A 16,820-nucleotide genomic window follows, 5' to 3' on the forward strand; every position below is an offset into this window, starting at 1 on the left:
TATCTAAAGTCAAGTGAGTGAGTTCACTAACATATTTATTTGTATTGTATTTCGTTTTTTTATCAGACCACGTATTTCTCTATGTGCAAATTTAATTATTATATTTCTGTATACAAATATATGATTCGGTGTATTGCTATACTTCGTGCAAATAATAATTGCTAATAAACAAAAATATTAGTAGGAAAACATAACCGATATTTGGTATGATTTAGATAACAGCCTTAGTATAATCGCTTGCGACTTTCTATGGTGACTCAAATCTAGTTAAAATAGAAGTTCAAGAAAAAGTCATATTTGAGATCATTAAGGTGACTTTTTTTTGTGACTCGGACGAGATTAGAGAACAATCCTAAGTTAAAATCAAAATTTTTTTTAAGGTGACTCAATATCTCTCAACAGTTAGTGGAAGAGATATGGTGTGTTTATCACACAATGACACCTCCTGGTAACCATAACTGGATCAGCTATGAGTAAAAGACTTAAAAGTCATCTCGATGTGACTTCTAATTAATGTGGATCCAAAGAGTATTGACCCAAATGAGACAAGTAACATTATTATTATTATTGTGAAAATTTTAATATACTAGAAACAAACATGTTATAAGATATGACTTACTCTATTATTTGTGTTGTTATTTTGTTATTATAAGTATGCTTAGTAAAATTATTATTTTATATTATTGGATTGGATTTAATTCAAATTATGTTTATAGATTCAAATTTATTTGGCTTTTGAGCAGATACTACTCACTGAGTTATAGTTATTGGCTCATAGGATTTTACTTCCTAATATTTTAGATACTAGTCAGCGTGGCAACTGAGCGAGATGCACCGAAACCCCACCTCCACTTAAGACTTACCCTTTTTTATCTTTTAGTTATTTTGGTCTTTATATTTTAGACTATGCTCTAATATCTCAAGCGTATTGAGATATATGGTAGGTCATAATTCCAATTTTAGATCATGACAGTTAGGTTTAGTTGGGCTAGGTTGAGTCAATATATATTGGGCAAGTATAAGTTCGTTAAGGGTATTTTTTATAATTTTCTTAATATAGTTAACTTAAGGGATAACATTTTTATCCCATAAACTATTACCCTTTACCGCAATGACCCCTTTGAAAATTTTTTTGGTATATAATAACCCCCTAACTATCAAAAATACTTACTTGACCTCTTCCATTTGAGGGTTATTATGTACCAACAATAAAAGTTTAGGAGGGTCATTATATTATAAAAAAAAAGTTTAAGGGGTCATTATATTATAAAAAAAGTTTAAGAGGTCATTCGTAGAAAATGATGATAATACGGGGGTGAAAAGAAAATTATCTATTAACTTAACATAAATATTTAGTCAAATTTAACTAACAAATCTAACAGCATGGCCTGCACATATTCACTAAATTATAAGACTCTATTTATAAACAGTGAAAATATAGAGTATAAACCATAATTATTAATAAGTCATGATGTTATATGCAAATTTTTTAAATTATTAAATACATTTTACCGTCTGAAAAAAGTTGGGTTTAAATTCATGCACACATTAGGAGTAGAAGGGTTGACGTAGCATATTTGCTGTATTTTTCTTGTCTTTTGTTTTTTTGTTTACTAAAAGCAAGTCATTTAGGTCATTTTATCTTCTCTATTAATTAGAGAAGTAAAGTAAATTTTATCCAAATTACAAGGGTAAAAGGTAACTTTTTATTAAAAGAAATGCCCTTTGTAATTTATTAAAATATTAAATACATTTTACCTTCTGATTTTATTATTTTATTATTTTAAGAAAATTTCGACTTCTGATTTTATCTCCTAAACTTTGTTTTGCGTCACTATGCTTGCTTTTTTTTTTCTCAGATATTGTTATCTGTTTAAACAAAATTCACTTTACCCGAAAACTTTCTTTCTGAATATATATGTATTTAATAGAAGCAAGTCATTTAGGTCATTTTATCTTCTCTATTAATTAGAGAAGTAAAGTAAGTTGTCCTAAATACAGGGTTACAAGAGACTGGGAGAAGGAAAGATTTGCTGCTTAAATATTAGTTTACAGTGCATAACATCAAGAGTCATAGCTAATATAAGTCACTCAGATATATTAAATTGATTAAGATGCAAAGAGACAAGGACTACCTGCAACTGTGTCCCAAGCCCCAATCTAAGATTTGAGAGCCTTCTGTTGATCTTGTTATTGAAAGGTAATGGACCAGCAATAAACAATAAGGTACAGTGACAATCCAACACTTAAAACTTACAATTTCAGCGGAAAACTTTAAATACCCGGAATATACACAGTTTTGGCTCAATAATAAGATAAGATCAGAGGTAATTGAAGTATCCATTGTAGTAACTAGCAGCTATACAAATGCACTTCCGAGGAAAATTTTCTTGGGGGCCTCATTACCTCACCATTATTTCTTCAATTAGAAGGTTTCTACGCTCAGCTATACAAATCTAAACTAAAGGATCATCAAAGACTTGCCTCCAGCATCGATGTGAAGGGTCTGTTCTAACTCAAAGCCTCCACAAAAGGAGAGCAGTTGTTCCCACAAAAGGAGACTAGCCTCCAGCAATTTCTTTTTGGGAGCTTTCGGTGCGTTGGAATAGCTTGACCCTTGGTTTGTTTAGTTTTGTGACAGGCGATTGAATGCAAAGATTCCAATGCCTCCCATCGCCAGCAGGAGAACAAGTGGGTTGGCTATCATATCAACATCCACCAACTTATTCCTGTAACCAGTTCTTTCTTGGCGGGTCAACTTGGCCAAATGCTCGCGAAACAAGTTTGAAATGTTGTCTAACTGATGCATTATTTGGCGCTGACCTCGTGATATAAGCATGAGCTGTATATATAACAATTAAATCATATGTCATTGATTGGCTTTATAGGGGAAAACATTATATATTGTGCAAGTGCATGTCAGTCAAACAAATTAACAGTAAATCAAAAACAACTATGCATTAAGCAATCACCCATTTAGCTCTTAAATATTTACCATAATAAGATACGGTATCAGAATGAAACAAAGAACATGATAAAGTAGGTAATACCTCATTCCAATAGCGATCAGCTGGAACTAATTTTTTTAAGGGAGCATTAGTGAGGTAGTTCCTCCATAATTGGGGGGGAGGGGGGAGGGTTTCAGAATACTTGGTGAACAGCAGGTCAATTTACAACCCCAACTAGGCAGTTTGGGAAGAGGAAAAAGTAATGGCTTTGGGACTAGGTGATCAAGGATACATTATCAAGAGTAGCATAAGATTCCAATTTACATCTCAAATAATTCATCAGCTAAAGGTTAAAGAAGTTGAAAATTTAAAAGGCGACAGAACTCTGGCATACCTCTTCCATTAAAGGAGATTCTTTGATCAATTGATTTGAAGATGATGAATTTGGTATCAGGGTACCATTGCCCAAGTTAGACACAAATAAAGATGTAGGCCCAGAGCCATTACATACTTCACCTTGGAGAGATAAGTTCTGTTGACTCAGAGAAGATTTTGTCACAGTAAACTTGGAATTCAGCTCTTCGATTCGGGATGTGAACTCATCCATTCTTTCATTCAGGGTTGATATCTGTTCCGAAAGTTGGGTGACTGTACCCTAGATAAAATCAGGGAAGCAAGACAACAAGCAACTATATTAGTATGGTGTTCTAAATTTCTGCAGTATCACTAGTAGATATAGCATCAGGAAAGACTAAGAACTATGTCATTATATTTAATAATTAAATTCCTTGCAAAGTTTCAACAAAACTACTCTCCAAACTCACCTGGTTAATTGATGGAGATTCAGGGGTTTGTCCATTGAATCTTCTGTTGCTTTCTGTAAGTCTTGTTAACTTCACTAGATTTGTATCCCCTTGTGCTGAGTAGGAGTGTGATAGACCACTGCAGAATAGCCATATTAAATATTTAATAATTCCACATACTTTCCCCTTAAAGAATAACTATGCTTAATTCCTAAATAAATCTAGACTTCAAATTTTATAGCATTATCAGAAATTGAAATGTAACAAAAAGCTACAAGAAATTACTAGAGATTCACTTTGATATATATTCATAAGCAAAAACTTTCATATCGGATAACTAGTGTACATCTTCTTGTCACTCAACTAAGTAGGTGTAGCCTTATACAATCTATAGCTCTCCTGCTTCTGCATGTCTTATCCAAGTGTGAGAGAGTAAAGGCTTTCTTCATAACTTGATAGGTAGTATACACTCTTAAATTGTCTTCATACAAATTTTGGTTACTTGATTCCTTGAAATAGAATTTGTCAGAGAAATAGTGAGAACATCTAAGCAAAAAGTACAATATTGGTAGAGGTTAGGATTTTATTTCTTTCAAAATATTGCTCACGGAACAATAGAGATGATCTCCATCACATTCCCACAGTAAAAATATAATAGGAAATACAATAAAACTAATGATGATTTGGATCAGTCATTTAGAAAAATATTGGCAATTTGTTGTCAAAAGAAATTCATGACTTTGACTAGTAGTAGCACCAAAATTATATAGCTTAGCTTAAAAAAAAAAACCAAATCTGAAAATAAAAAAGATGTGTAAGCCTCAATGAATAGGCAGCAAAATAGACCCAACTAATAGGACATGTGGTTCTATCTCCCCAATCAAAAGGTTGAGGGTTCAAATCCCCATGTGTGAACTTAGGAAGAATTTCTTTGCAATGACCATCTGCACCGAGCATGCTGCAACTTGAGGTGGCTTATTGTTGCCCATTTCTATGGGAGAGTTAGTCTACTTGTCCAAACTAATTATCTAGGGAGAGCTGACCCTATTATCTAACCTATATAGATTATGAGCTCTTGAACGATCAAAAAGAAAAAGGCAACAAAATGAGTTAATATCTATTGGATCTACTACAAGCTATCATTTTTCATATATCAAATTTTTTCAGCAACCCCATATTTTCCTCGAGTAAATCATCAGATGACTTAGATATGATAGAACAGCTGGTGGTGGGACACCACCTAGTTACAATATGTACATATAAGTGAATCTTCCAGGCTGCTAAGAAGAGATAGTGACACTTAAAACATATTATTGCTAAGAAACTTTGACCCTTACGACCTAAAAGAAAAAGAACTAAGAAGATAAAAGAAAAGAAGCACAGTGGTATTATGTCTTTAAGAGAGAAAATAGAGTGAACTTATCGGAATCCTAGAGTTAAGCAAATAGTATGGAGCGATGCTTTAAGCTTATAAATGTCTAATTATAACGAAATGAGTTCCAGAAACGGAGATGATTTAGACAATTGATATCGAAAAGAAAAGTAAGAATTAAACAATACACATTATCAACCTATCTAAAAAGATCTTTACATAAATTTGTATCTTTCTTCTTTCAGTCATTTAGGATGAATAAATGCATGTATTTAAATGACTACATTCTGTAGAAAAGATGAAGGATACACATAAAGCATTTGTCCCCTAGATAACATTTACTCCGATGCAGCAATTTATGGCTGTGAGTATCCATATTGAATTTCAAGAAACAAAAGGAAAGAAATAAAAAAAGGACAAAAGGGAACCTCTTAAGATGCTTATTTCTCATGGCCACTCTATCAGCAGAGGCTCGAGAAAGTGCCTCCTTGGGACTGAATGCCATATCATCATCTATGCTGAGCTTTGTTTTCAAATCATCTGGCAGTGCCTGCATATAATCTTTTCAGACATACTGAGATAGAAAAGCACAGTACGGACAAAAAACATCAATTAGAGATTAAAAAATCTCATACCATAACTTCATTTACAAGTTTTTCCAGCTGAATTTGCTCAATGTAAGTGCGTGGAATATAAGAACCTTCCAAGCCCAATTCTTCTGCTACATACTTTACATATTGCCGGTCTCTTCCTTGTACCTTACCAAAAGGAGAAATTTACATCTGTCAATTTGCCACCATATTACGAAAAATAATGAAGAGAGAAATTTGTAATGGAAGCATGTTTAGCAGAGGTGTTGTTTAGAAGATATAAATGAAAAAAAGACCAGAGGTACAAGAAAATAGACTTTAAATCGCATGACTATAGATCCAGAGAAGCGAAATTAAATTTATTTCTTAAATGAGGATGATTTCAGTTGACTACATGGACAAGTTGATGGCAAAACCTCTTCTACTTTCTTCTATGTAAAAAATTTATATGGCCCAAACTTTAAAAAAATCAGATAGACTCTTTCTCACAAGCTGGCACCTACGATCCTACATTATTAGTTTAATTGCAGAAACCACTTTAAGTTTGACTTATTTGCAAATTCGCTCCTCCTTATTCAAGTATGCTTGCAAAATTTACCACTTTTGCCTTTTTTGTCTTTGGATTATGTCAGCTTGAATGGAATATTCTTGTCATACAAACCCCTCCTTGTATTCTCTATAAAAACAATACTTCTTTGAGAAAGTTGTGTAACAGGGACGCATGTCTCATCTTCACTATCACCGCCACCAGACTGAGTCTTGTCATTATCACCATTACCATCAGCATCACCAGCATTATCATCTCTAGTCTCATTATCATAAATTTTATCTAAGACTTTTTAATGATTAATTAATCAGTTGATTTAATAATGATCGACGAAAATAAGAAAAAATTTAAAAAATGGCTCCATATGGCACAATGCTTGGCACACAACCATGCTGGACCGGCACGGCTTAGCACGACATGCGTGCCGGTCGGCACGAGGTGTGATATAAAGACTTGCGTAAGTCAACCATTAGCATGTTTTATGATGGCAAAAAGGCAAACAAAGGCTGATACAATTTACTAGTCAACACTTGTTAGTCTCCTTTTATTTAGCATATCCTCAAAGAGATTCTCATTATTGATAATATCACAACCACCTCTCTAAAAAATAACCAAATATCCAAGAAGAATATAAGCAATGGCTCATTTTGAGTCTCATATTCTTATTTTATTTTCTATGAATAACTTAAATGTGCAAATATACATGAATATATGAGAAAATGTGCATTTACCTAGCTATATCACAGTGAATGCAAATTTGAAGTATCTTTTAACATACCCACACTAACATACAGCAAAACATCAACACAGTTTTCTAGCAGCACGAACATCATATGATAGCTCAAAAGATTTTTATAAAGAAATGTTTACCTGGATGTAGTGGCGGTTGAGTTGTTCTAACCAATCAATTTTGACAATCACCCTGTTATCAGAAAACACGTGGCTGCTTCTTTTCAGAATAGTTGCTATCGTGTAACCCAAGGCCATCAGCCCACCAAGAAGGCGTACACTAACTTCAAAAGTAATCCTTGGTGATATGATGAAGGGATTGTCCGTCACCCATTCCTGAAAATTTGGAATAATCAAGATACATTAGATAAAGTTATAGGTGCCTTATTTAAATAAGTACTTCACATTTATAATATCCTACAATATTATAAGGCCGACAGGCCTTCCCCACTAAGCAAATTCACTTAAATCTATTACAAATTCCAAGTTCAAACATCTTAATGCACAACACTCTGAAAAATGCAGTGGAGAGGGCAAGATATACACTGCCTTGTTTCCTTAGTAGAGAAGCTGTTTCCTTGACTCAGACCCATACCACAAGGGTTTGCAGCAAGCCTTAGCTGTAATGACAAAGTGATGCCTAGATTCCTCTGTGATAATTATAATTCCTACTTGCTAGAGTATCATAAAACAGCTAATATTGTACAAATGAGAAGATTGTCTAGACAGCATAACATACAAGGAATATCAATTAGAGAAACAAGTAATAGAATAAAATAAAATTCCAACAGAAAAGGAGATGGATTGAAAAATCCAAGAAGAATATGGAAATACTTTGATGGTACCATTTAGAAATTACATGCATGAGCTATACTTGAAATAATTTTCTTCATAAAATGCTTTAGTCAACAACATGTGGCATCTCTAAAAGGGTGATTGGATGGTTTTCCTAGATATACAGATAGAGGTGGCAAGAATAAGCAATCTAATTAAAGAGATACTTCGGGCATCCACAAGCTAATCGTGCTAGATGCAAAGCTTATTTACTAATTTCTCTTGCCAAAACAAGGTTTGAAAATTCAGGATTGGGATCTGGACTGGCCTTCCGAAAAAACAATGTCTTGATCGGATCGGATCATGCTTTCTTTAATTACGTAAAATTCTAAGTAATGCAGGAATTTTTTTAAAAATTTAGAAAAAACTGACAAAAAATAATAGTTATTCACATGTGGACCCTAAAAATTAAAAAGAAGTACTTACTTAATTGGTTTGCTATTGATATTCTATGATTTATTCTCTAGCCAAACTGTAAACACGATATGTTGTAATGCATATATATATAATGAAGAACAGAAAATAAAAATAAGGAGCATTCTATATTAGAAATTTATATTTTAATCAATCATTCTATATATATATATATATATATATTAAGAGAGAGATTTAGACCCAATCGGTTATATATAGGAGATGTAATTAAGAGATTATATATAGTCTAATTAATTAGCAAACTCAATGTAGTGTCATCACTTTAATTAATTAATTTATTAATTAATTAGACTATATTAGAAATTTATCTTTTAATCAATCATTCTATATATATACATATTAAGAGAGAGATTTAGACCCAATCAGTTATATATAGGAGATGTAATTAAGAGATTATATATAGTCTAATTAATTAGCAAACTCAATGTAGTGTCACCACTTTAATTAATTTATTGCCACCTTCACTACATATACCAAGAATAACTATTAATTTGCGTTGTCCTTGAGTTAGCACAAGAGATTAGTTATTACACTGGAACTAATCAATTAGCTCATGCTCACCATCTTCCATGCTTTTAGCATTCTACCAAGTATTAACCTAGCTCATGCATGCACTACTTTACCCAAACCCACAAATCCCGATCCCAATCAATTTGACTGGGATCGGGATCCGGATCAGCCAATCCTGCTATCCATGTGCCAAAGGCCATGATACAAGGAGAAACAAATACTTTGAGAGGCAACCCAATTAAAGAAATGAGAAGTAAACTATATACTATATATAATCTTATTGATCTATTCTATCCTTCTATGGGCCATAAATAAGTAACATTTCATCCAATCTTCCTTTCTGAAGTTATAACTTACTTCTTCACTATTTATTCCAATCCATTAGGGAAAAGATTTCAATTTGAAAGACAAGATAGGTATGCACCTTTCATCCTCATGTACAATAAGAACTTACATGTAGGTAATTCAAGATGGAGGAAATTAAAAGAACATTCTCATACAAACTACCACAACAGATATTCAAGCATCATCAATATTTATACAGTAGAGTATCCAGCAAGGCGTAAAGTTAAATATATGAATATTATTTAGTGTGGGGATAAGCAATCGTAAGACAGCATAATTTTGCATAGCTACTCATAGGCTTCCAAAGAGAATGACAGTAGGCTTTCAATAGTTAAAATATGCATTTAGTGATCCTTGATAAAAATGAAGGGAAATGTGGGAGAAACTAACTATATTGCCTAATTCAAGGGAAAGGATGTATTCTTATAGGCTCTTCACCCACCTAGGGTTAATCATCGGCATCAAGTTAAAGCTTTGTTGCAGTGCTTACAACATTGTTGGAGCATTGGTGGATCTAAGAGGCCCGCACATAATGACATCAAGCTAGGTAAGAACATCTAGGATGAAAAAAGTGAAGACTTTCTAGTTGCATCATCTTTAGAGTCAGAGACCTAATTGAGTTCGCTTGCTTTCTAGTTGAATCCAACCAGTTACAGTTAGGACTCAACTTATTTTCTAATAAAGGATCGCAAAGAGCCTAACAGAACACCAAAGAATCCTAAGTTTCAGATTACATTGGATAGGAAAATAGAAACAGGGTAGCCAAAACCATAAATTCGGAATACACTGGATAGTAAAAGAAAAACCGAATAGCAGAAACTACTGTTGCTCTCTTTCCTCATGTACGGGCAAAATCAGGCTTGTATGCACATATCTCTCCCTTTTCCTCTCTCCTAGATGCATTCTTTCATATATCTAGAAAAGGTGTTGACATATCCTTCTTTCCTTTACTTCTCTCACATAAGTGGACAAGGAAACTCATTGTGACAAAATCAACCACCTTCGGTCATTTGTGCCCAGAATCAAAAGATGAAGGGAATAATTTGACACAAAAGTATACACCTTCAATCAAGTGACACCTTGCATTGGAAACTAATCTTTTAAGGTTTGTTTCCATGTATCTTTAGCCATCATACATGTTTACTGCACAATATCAATTATTTAATAGCCATGTTGATCTTCTTTAGCCCCTTTCAAGTGGACAATATTAAATGTTCAAATTAATGTTCTTCACATAACAACTTCAGATTGAAAGTCATACCAATGTCTAATGTGAGGTGCAATTTCTCAAAGATTCACATTCTTGACTGAATTTGTCTTTCTATTTTGCATCAAGCAACTTGACCAATAATATGGTAGTGGCAGCGGGTAGACCACCCTACACATACATATGTGGCCCCAATTTACAGTCCAGGCATAGAGGTTGCATAACCATCCAAGCCCGTAAATGAACTGCATACACCCTGCATATATATAGAGTTGGACTAGAAACTTTGTAGAAACTTCAAGAAAATATTGAATACTTTGATAGACTTCAGTTATGACTTGGGATTTTGTCAAAAGCTACTTCCAACAAGGAGGGTTTGGGTGACAGAGAGGGGGAGAGAGAAAGAAGGTAGAATAACTTTATTTTACCTTGGCTTGAGGTTTTGTGAAACTCAAGATGCATTCAACACCTAAAGTGTTCAATATTTTTTCAGAAGTTTTGATATAAAGTTTGCAGTCTAGCACTTTACATGATTTTTAATATTTATCTAACTAGGCCATAAATGCACCCACATAACATGGGCGCATTCAAAACATTGAAGCATTGTTAACCAAGAGAATTTCAATAGTTCATCACTTCATTGTCTGATTGCAAAAGGAACTAACACATCTCTATATAGTATGTATCAATATATGCTAAATAGAAGTAGAACCTAAAGAGAGTAACAAGTACAAGTATAAAATTAAATTTTTTCCTCCTTTCAGTTTCTAAATTTTATAATTTGTTAGCAAAAACCTACAGTTCCACACTCCAAACTTGTCTTCAACCTCTTTACCATAGTAGCAGTATTATGTTAATTATATGGGCGCTTGTAAAAGCATAATAATCTTAGCACTTGGTATATTGTATACCAGGTATATTTGAACTGTAGGCTGCACAGAAAGGGTGTGGAATTGTACTCTTCTAAACTGTAAAAGTAGAATCACTCTGTCAACAGGTGCATGTAAACCTTCAGAATTTAGGATCTTAGTTTTATCTGCTTTTCCTGTACCATCTAATATCAACGGAGTTCATATTTATAGTGGCATTGAGATTTGCTTCATCCCAATCTAAGTACGAAACTATGCCAAAGATGAAGTAATCTATGCCCAAATACTGGATCTACAAACAACAAAATAAAGGATACATCAAATACAAATTGTGATGATAAACTTGTAGCGAATAAAATTGTAGTATATGACTAAATCTAAATTTATTTAGAAGAGCATCTAGTGTTGAGCAAGTCAAGAGAAAATCTATATGTTAATCTAATACTTGCCTAATCTGACCACTTGTTTGGTCCACATCTATGGGCACCAAAGACTATGATTACAGAATGCAATAGAGTTAAAAAATGCATGTTTAGCGATATAGATGGAATCCAAGTCAGTAAAAGAGTTGTAGAATCGTGCAATACTATCATAATGAACCCTCAATATTGTCAAGCAGTGGAAATAAGCCTGTGGCTGTTTCAGGCTTTCAGTGCGCCACACCCACTAGTAAACTTTTGGCTTTTCATCCTACTCTAGCTTCTTGGGCATTGAGAGAAAAACAGAAAAAGTAGATATTTTTTGTCATAATGCTCCATTCAAAAAATTTCATCTGCCCTTCTATTCTCTGTTGGGTGAACCAAATGGAGGAGGACTAAACCATGAAAATGGAGTCAACAAAAAATATAGGTTTTCTCAGCCCTGAACAATGACAAAGAATTTGATCTTACTAAGCTGAAGATGAGGCAATTTTGACGAGCCTAATAGTATTAATCTACATGTTTGATATCCAACCCAATCTATATGATGAGATGGATGTTTAAGTAGGAGAGCACAAACCTCAAACATAAGATTGTATTTCCCATCCCTATTTCGCATTCTTAAATACGATTGGCATGCTTCTGGATCTTCACCCGGTGGAAGTAGATATATATCATAAGTCTCCTCTGTACTTTCCGTATGATCTTGGGGTAAGACAGCCTTGATTTGATCCGCTGTTACAAGCCTCGGTGACTACAATGATAGAGAGCACTTAGTGCTAAAGGCCACAATGAAATAAACAAGTAAAGGGAATCATATGCTACTAGAATTCAAATTTATTGCCAACCCAAGAAGATATTGAAAAAGGAAGTACATTGAATTTACCTTCAGAATGTATGTGGGATTCTGGAAGCCTGAGAATGGATTAAACTTATTGGTGATTTTTATATGTGCTGTTTGCAGGTCTGGCTCAATGAAAGCTTTATACATTGGATAAACCTGCATGATATCATCCAAGCAGATCACTGCAAGTACCTAACTCTTCCGTTTATAAGACAAATCATATGAAAATGTTAACAACTAGGAAAAAAGACTAATAGATTAACTTCGTTAGGTTGTAGAAGCCATGATTAAATGCTTTTTTACTTAATAGCATCTAGGGGAAAAAGTATAAAAGAAAGTGAAAGAACCGTCTCAGAGATTTGATGAATTATTTCTTCAGGTTCTTGTCCTGCACGTTGTATGTCCCTTAACACCCTCTTCACCAGGTCAAAATGCACACCACCTGTGACAGACACACGCAGGTCCAGTAAAGGCCGTAACCTTTCGCTTAAAGCATAAATGCCTTCAATAATTACGATTCGGGAGCTAGGGACCTCGACCGTTCTGTTGGAATACATGAAAAGAGTAAGATTAGAGCCGACCTGAAAGGTTAGTAGCTCAGTCAATCTGACGAAAGTCATCAAATGCATAGGTAGAACAGTATATATAGTAGGAGATATTTACCTGTACCCTGTTCGTTGGCTCAACTTGTAATCATATATTGGTACCTCAACTGAGTGCCCTTCTTTCAGACCATGAATGTTTTTCAACAAAGTGTCATAATCTGTTAGGCGTGGATCTGTTCAGATATTGCAAAAATTAGTTTCAAAAGTTCTTCTAACTTGTAACAATAAGCTAAACTTGAAAGAAAAAAATTCCAGCCAAAATTTAACTTCAATCTTATTTGCTGGTCAATTTATCCCTAGTCATAAAAGACAACATCTGCCGCTTGCCACTGGCTTTTTGGGATCCCAACTGAACTCCCTCCAACAACGGTTGATGCTTAATTGGGCCACATATTCCCTCTCTTAATTTAAAGAAAATAATAGCCAAAGGCCAAAATCTTGTAAATTTGTAAAATTTTTTCCATATTATATGGTTTGAACCCCAATACATGCAATACAAAATCTGTTAATTTTATGAAAAAAACATGTAAATATACTGGTAGAGAGATGAGTATATAGATGAGTAGATAGATGATAGAATTTCATGTATTAGTGTTTCTATAAATCCAAGCATCAATGATAACAACAAAAGTGGAATTCACATGAATGCTATAGGTGACACATTAAAAATATGACTCGATATATGAAAGAAAATGGTACCAAGGGAGAAGCATGAAAAAACTTGCCAAAATGCAAATTTTGTAGTATATACTATGTATAAACCATAAGTACGCACATATCCAAATAATAGCTTCAGAGCATATCTTCCACTTCAGTGCAGTTACTATTAATTTTCCTAGACATATGTCGAACAAGGGAATTAGATTTTTTCATTTACTTTTTATTTTCAGGTGTATGTTTAGCTAAAATTTATATTTATTTTTAGAGTGCCCTATTTAGTTAAAAGTCCTCAAATCTATTAGTTCATTTTTAGATAAGTTTTGTTGTTCAGATTTGGTTGAATTTTAAGTTAAAAGAATCTTAGTTTGATTATAAATTAGATTGTGGCAGAAGGCCCACTTAGATCGTGGGGGACTAAAGAAGAGAAAATGTCGTGTCCACCACAACAGAGAAGAGAGAAGGGGAGAAGATACACGTGGAATCTTCCACACGATTGTTTCTTTCAATTTTCATGATTTTTATCTTCTTCTAGGTAGTCTAGGAGATTACATCAAATCATATTGTAAGTTAATCAGAATCTTTCCTAATATTATCCATAATCAAACTGTGACCATACACAAGACTTTGAACTCTCCTAAAATCACTAGTTAATGCACCAGCTAGCTGTCAAAATTAGGACACAGAGAACCTTTGTGCCAGTATTTCCAAAGCACTGATAGCTTTATGGACATTTAACAGAGTAATGGGAAAGCTCAATTCACACCAGCTCCAATTTCAGCCAATATTAAAGTCCGACCAATTTCCACTAGTGTAATACACGTAAGCAATTAGGACACAAAGAACCTTTTTATCAATACTTCTAAAGCACTGATGGTTTTATGGACATCTAACAGGGAAGCTAAATTTCTTACACACCAGCTCGAATCTCAGCTGAAATCAAGGTCCAACCATCCAACCAATTTCCAATGGTGTAATATGTGCATACCCTAAAAGAGAAGTCACCCTTCATTGAATAATCAACATCTGTCATCCATATGTTCATGTTAAATTCCAATCCTTTCACCATATACTAGAAGAATTTGTCTTACACAGAGTATAAACTTGACAAGATATGATAAGTTTGAAGATATAACACTATGGGGCTATGGCATCCCTTATCTTATAAAACATTATCATTTCAACATGTTCCAGGACTTTACCTACCATCTCTATTTATAAAACATGTCAAAATGGTGAACTCGGCGACTCCACTACAAATTCGCAACCAAGGCAGTCAAAAGATGATAAACTAGCTCTCACTATTTACTCATTCACATCGTTTTGTGAATTGTGATCAACACAGAATTTGTTAGTGTATCTGTGTGTTGAACTTATATATATATATATATATATATATACATTAACAAATTCTGTGTTGATATATATATATATATATATCTGTGTTCCTTTGTCGCAGGGCCTCCGAGACTAGCAATCTTGAATCTTAGGATTAAAACATAACATCAAACAACTATAAAGCAAATAATGTTATTCTTAGTCTTCGAACATGCCCAGTTTTGAGGCCTCCATGTTTATTCTTTTTTCCTCAATCAATTTGTTCTAACTCCAGTCTCCCGCCAAATAGACACACTAAGAATAAGAACCTTAATGACCAATCAAGCATGGGTAGCAAACCAAAACCTGAAGCATTATAATCTTTCATCTTAATATTCTTTTCCCTAAGATTAACCATGGGAAAATAATTACTGCAAAGACTTCGTCATCTACATCTTTTCAATTTATTCGAACAGATCTACCAATCAGCGCTGCATATATCCTCCTTTAGCATATTCAAGTAGCATGAAAGTGCAGTAGGTTTACCAGACAGATATGCAGATAACAAGGAAAATAAAATAAAAGAAAGAAAAGAAAAGAGAAACAGCCTGAAATAGTAAGAGTCCACAAAATGAAAGAATGATACCATCAAAATTTCCATCAACTATACGACTGGAATCGTTATAGTTGTCCATTGATATGACAGCAATGCTAGGCATGAAATTGAGCACTTTCTCAGTAAATACAGTCTTCCCAGCACCAGAAGGGCCAGCAACCCCAACAAAGATGATTCCATCATTCTTTTGTGCCAGCAATTGGCAAGCACGAACAACTATAAAGAAGCCTTTCTCAAAAGATAATGTATCTTTAATTGGAACAATTTCGTAACGGTCACAGTCCTTCCGCCTTACCAACTGGACCTGATCTCTTAGAAGACCTGGTCTTCGCCTTGGTGATTCCGCAATATTACTATCTTGTCCCATCAAAAATTTGAGAAACTGTGATGACCTCCAAACCAGAAAAAAAAAAAGATCATGTTAATCAATTATTATAGACAATTAAAAGAAGTGTCATACTGTTGTATACCAAAATATTTGTTCTTTTACATTCTCTCATTGACATCAAGGATATAAAAGTTAGTTTGCTTCAATTGACATGTCTAGATCAATACAGCATAGAACAGGGCAAACAATATTAACATCATATGTTTTGCAGATTAACATGATTCAAATCAGTTAAAATTTACTTCACGCAAGCGTCCAACTGTCTTAATCAAGATCAACAACTACAACCCCCATCCATGATTCACACGATAACTAATCAAGAATCTACAACCAAACCAGAATTCATACTAAGACACACACGCCATAAAAAATAAACCTGATGTTCTACCTAAGACCATAGCAAGGTTCCAATTCTAATCATTAACTCCAACAAGAAAAACCATTAAGATTAGATTCTAGTCCATAAAGATAACACAATGAGGGCGAGAATTCGACACCACCACTACCTCGGGATTCGTGCGCTCAACCTTTGGAGGCGGCGATCGAGGGCGAGGGTTTCTCTCCCTAGAGAGGGCGAGAGGAAGAGAGTTGTAGAGTTGTCGAGAGTTGTAAAGAGTTCCTGGCTCCCATAATTCTAGCATAAGTAGGTATACACTTCCTTTCTTGTGTTATTAACGGCCGTCCAATAATGATCCGACGGTTGGGATTTTATATAAGACTAACGCAGTAACGCTCCACGGAAGCAGTAGATATCTATCTATCTCTTCGGGATAGCGGTGTAAACG

At 34.1% G+C, this 16,820-nt stretch overlaps 1 protein-coding gene across 3 annotated transcripts; it reads right to left on the reverse strand.

Moving 5' to 3' along the window:
* Nucleotides 1–2,161: 2,161 nt before the first annotated feature.
* LOC140782495 (inorganic pyrophosphatase TTM2-like) lies at nucleotides 2,162–16,820 on the reverse strand. 3 transcript variants are annotated; one of them, XR_012107886.1, is made up of 12 exons: nucleotides 16,542–16,820; nucleotides 15,678–16,029; nucleotides 13,116–13,230; nucleotides 12,800–12,995; nucleotides 12,495–12,608; nucleotides 12,189–12,362; nucleotides 7,131–7,325; nucleotides 5,759–5,881; nucleotides 5,552–5,673; nucleotides 3,773–3,890; nucleotides 3,343–3,596; nucleotides 2,162–2,842 (listed from the first exon to the last, which is right to left on the reverse strand). XR_012107886.1 is itself a non-coding variant. In XM_073129086.1 (12 exons), exons 1-12 carry the CDS (start codon nucleotides 16,674–16,676, stop codon nucleotides 2,627–2,629), a joined length of 2,121 nt encoding a protein of 706 aa, XP_072985187.1. In that variant the 5' UTR covers nucleotides 16,677–16,818; the 3' UTR covers nucleotides 2,162–2,626. The 3 variants fall into 3 exon arrangements, 2 of the variants coding, with proteins under 2 accessions (XP_072985187.1, XP_072985189.1); XM_073129086.1 differs by having other exon boundaries at nucleotides 3,343–3,603; nucleotides 16,542–16,818; XM_073129088.1 differs by having other exon boundaries at nucleotides 3,343–3,603; nucleotides 15,678–16,039; nucleotides 16,542–16,668.

The sequence above is a fragment of the Typha latifolia genome, chromosome 2 (assembly GCF_019914945.1).
Source record: "Typha latifolia isolate L0001 chromosome 2, TyphaL0001v2, whole genome shotgun sequence".
Classification (NCBI taxonomy): Eukaryota; Viridiplantae; Streptophyta; class Magnoliopsida; order Poales; family Typhaceae; genus Typha; species Typha latifolia.

Excerpts from the sequence above, each read along its gene's own strand:
- LOC140782495 (XM_073129086.1), bottom strand. The coding sequence starts at position 16,676 with ATGCTAGAATTATGGGAGCCAGGAACTCTTTACAACTCTCGACAACTC. Across the intron at positions 7,326-12,188 it reads AATACAATCTTATGTTTGAG|GAATGGGTGACGGACAATCC; the intron begins GTTTGTGCTCTC and ends CCAAATTTTCAG. Across the intron at positions 3,604-3,772 it reads AATCTCCATCAATTAACCAG|GGTACAGTCACCCAACTTTC; the intron begins GTGAGTTTGGAG and ends GATTTTATCTAG.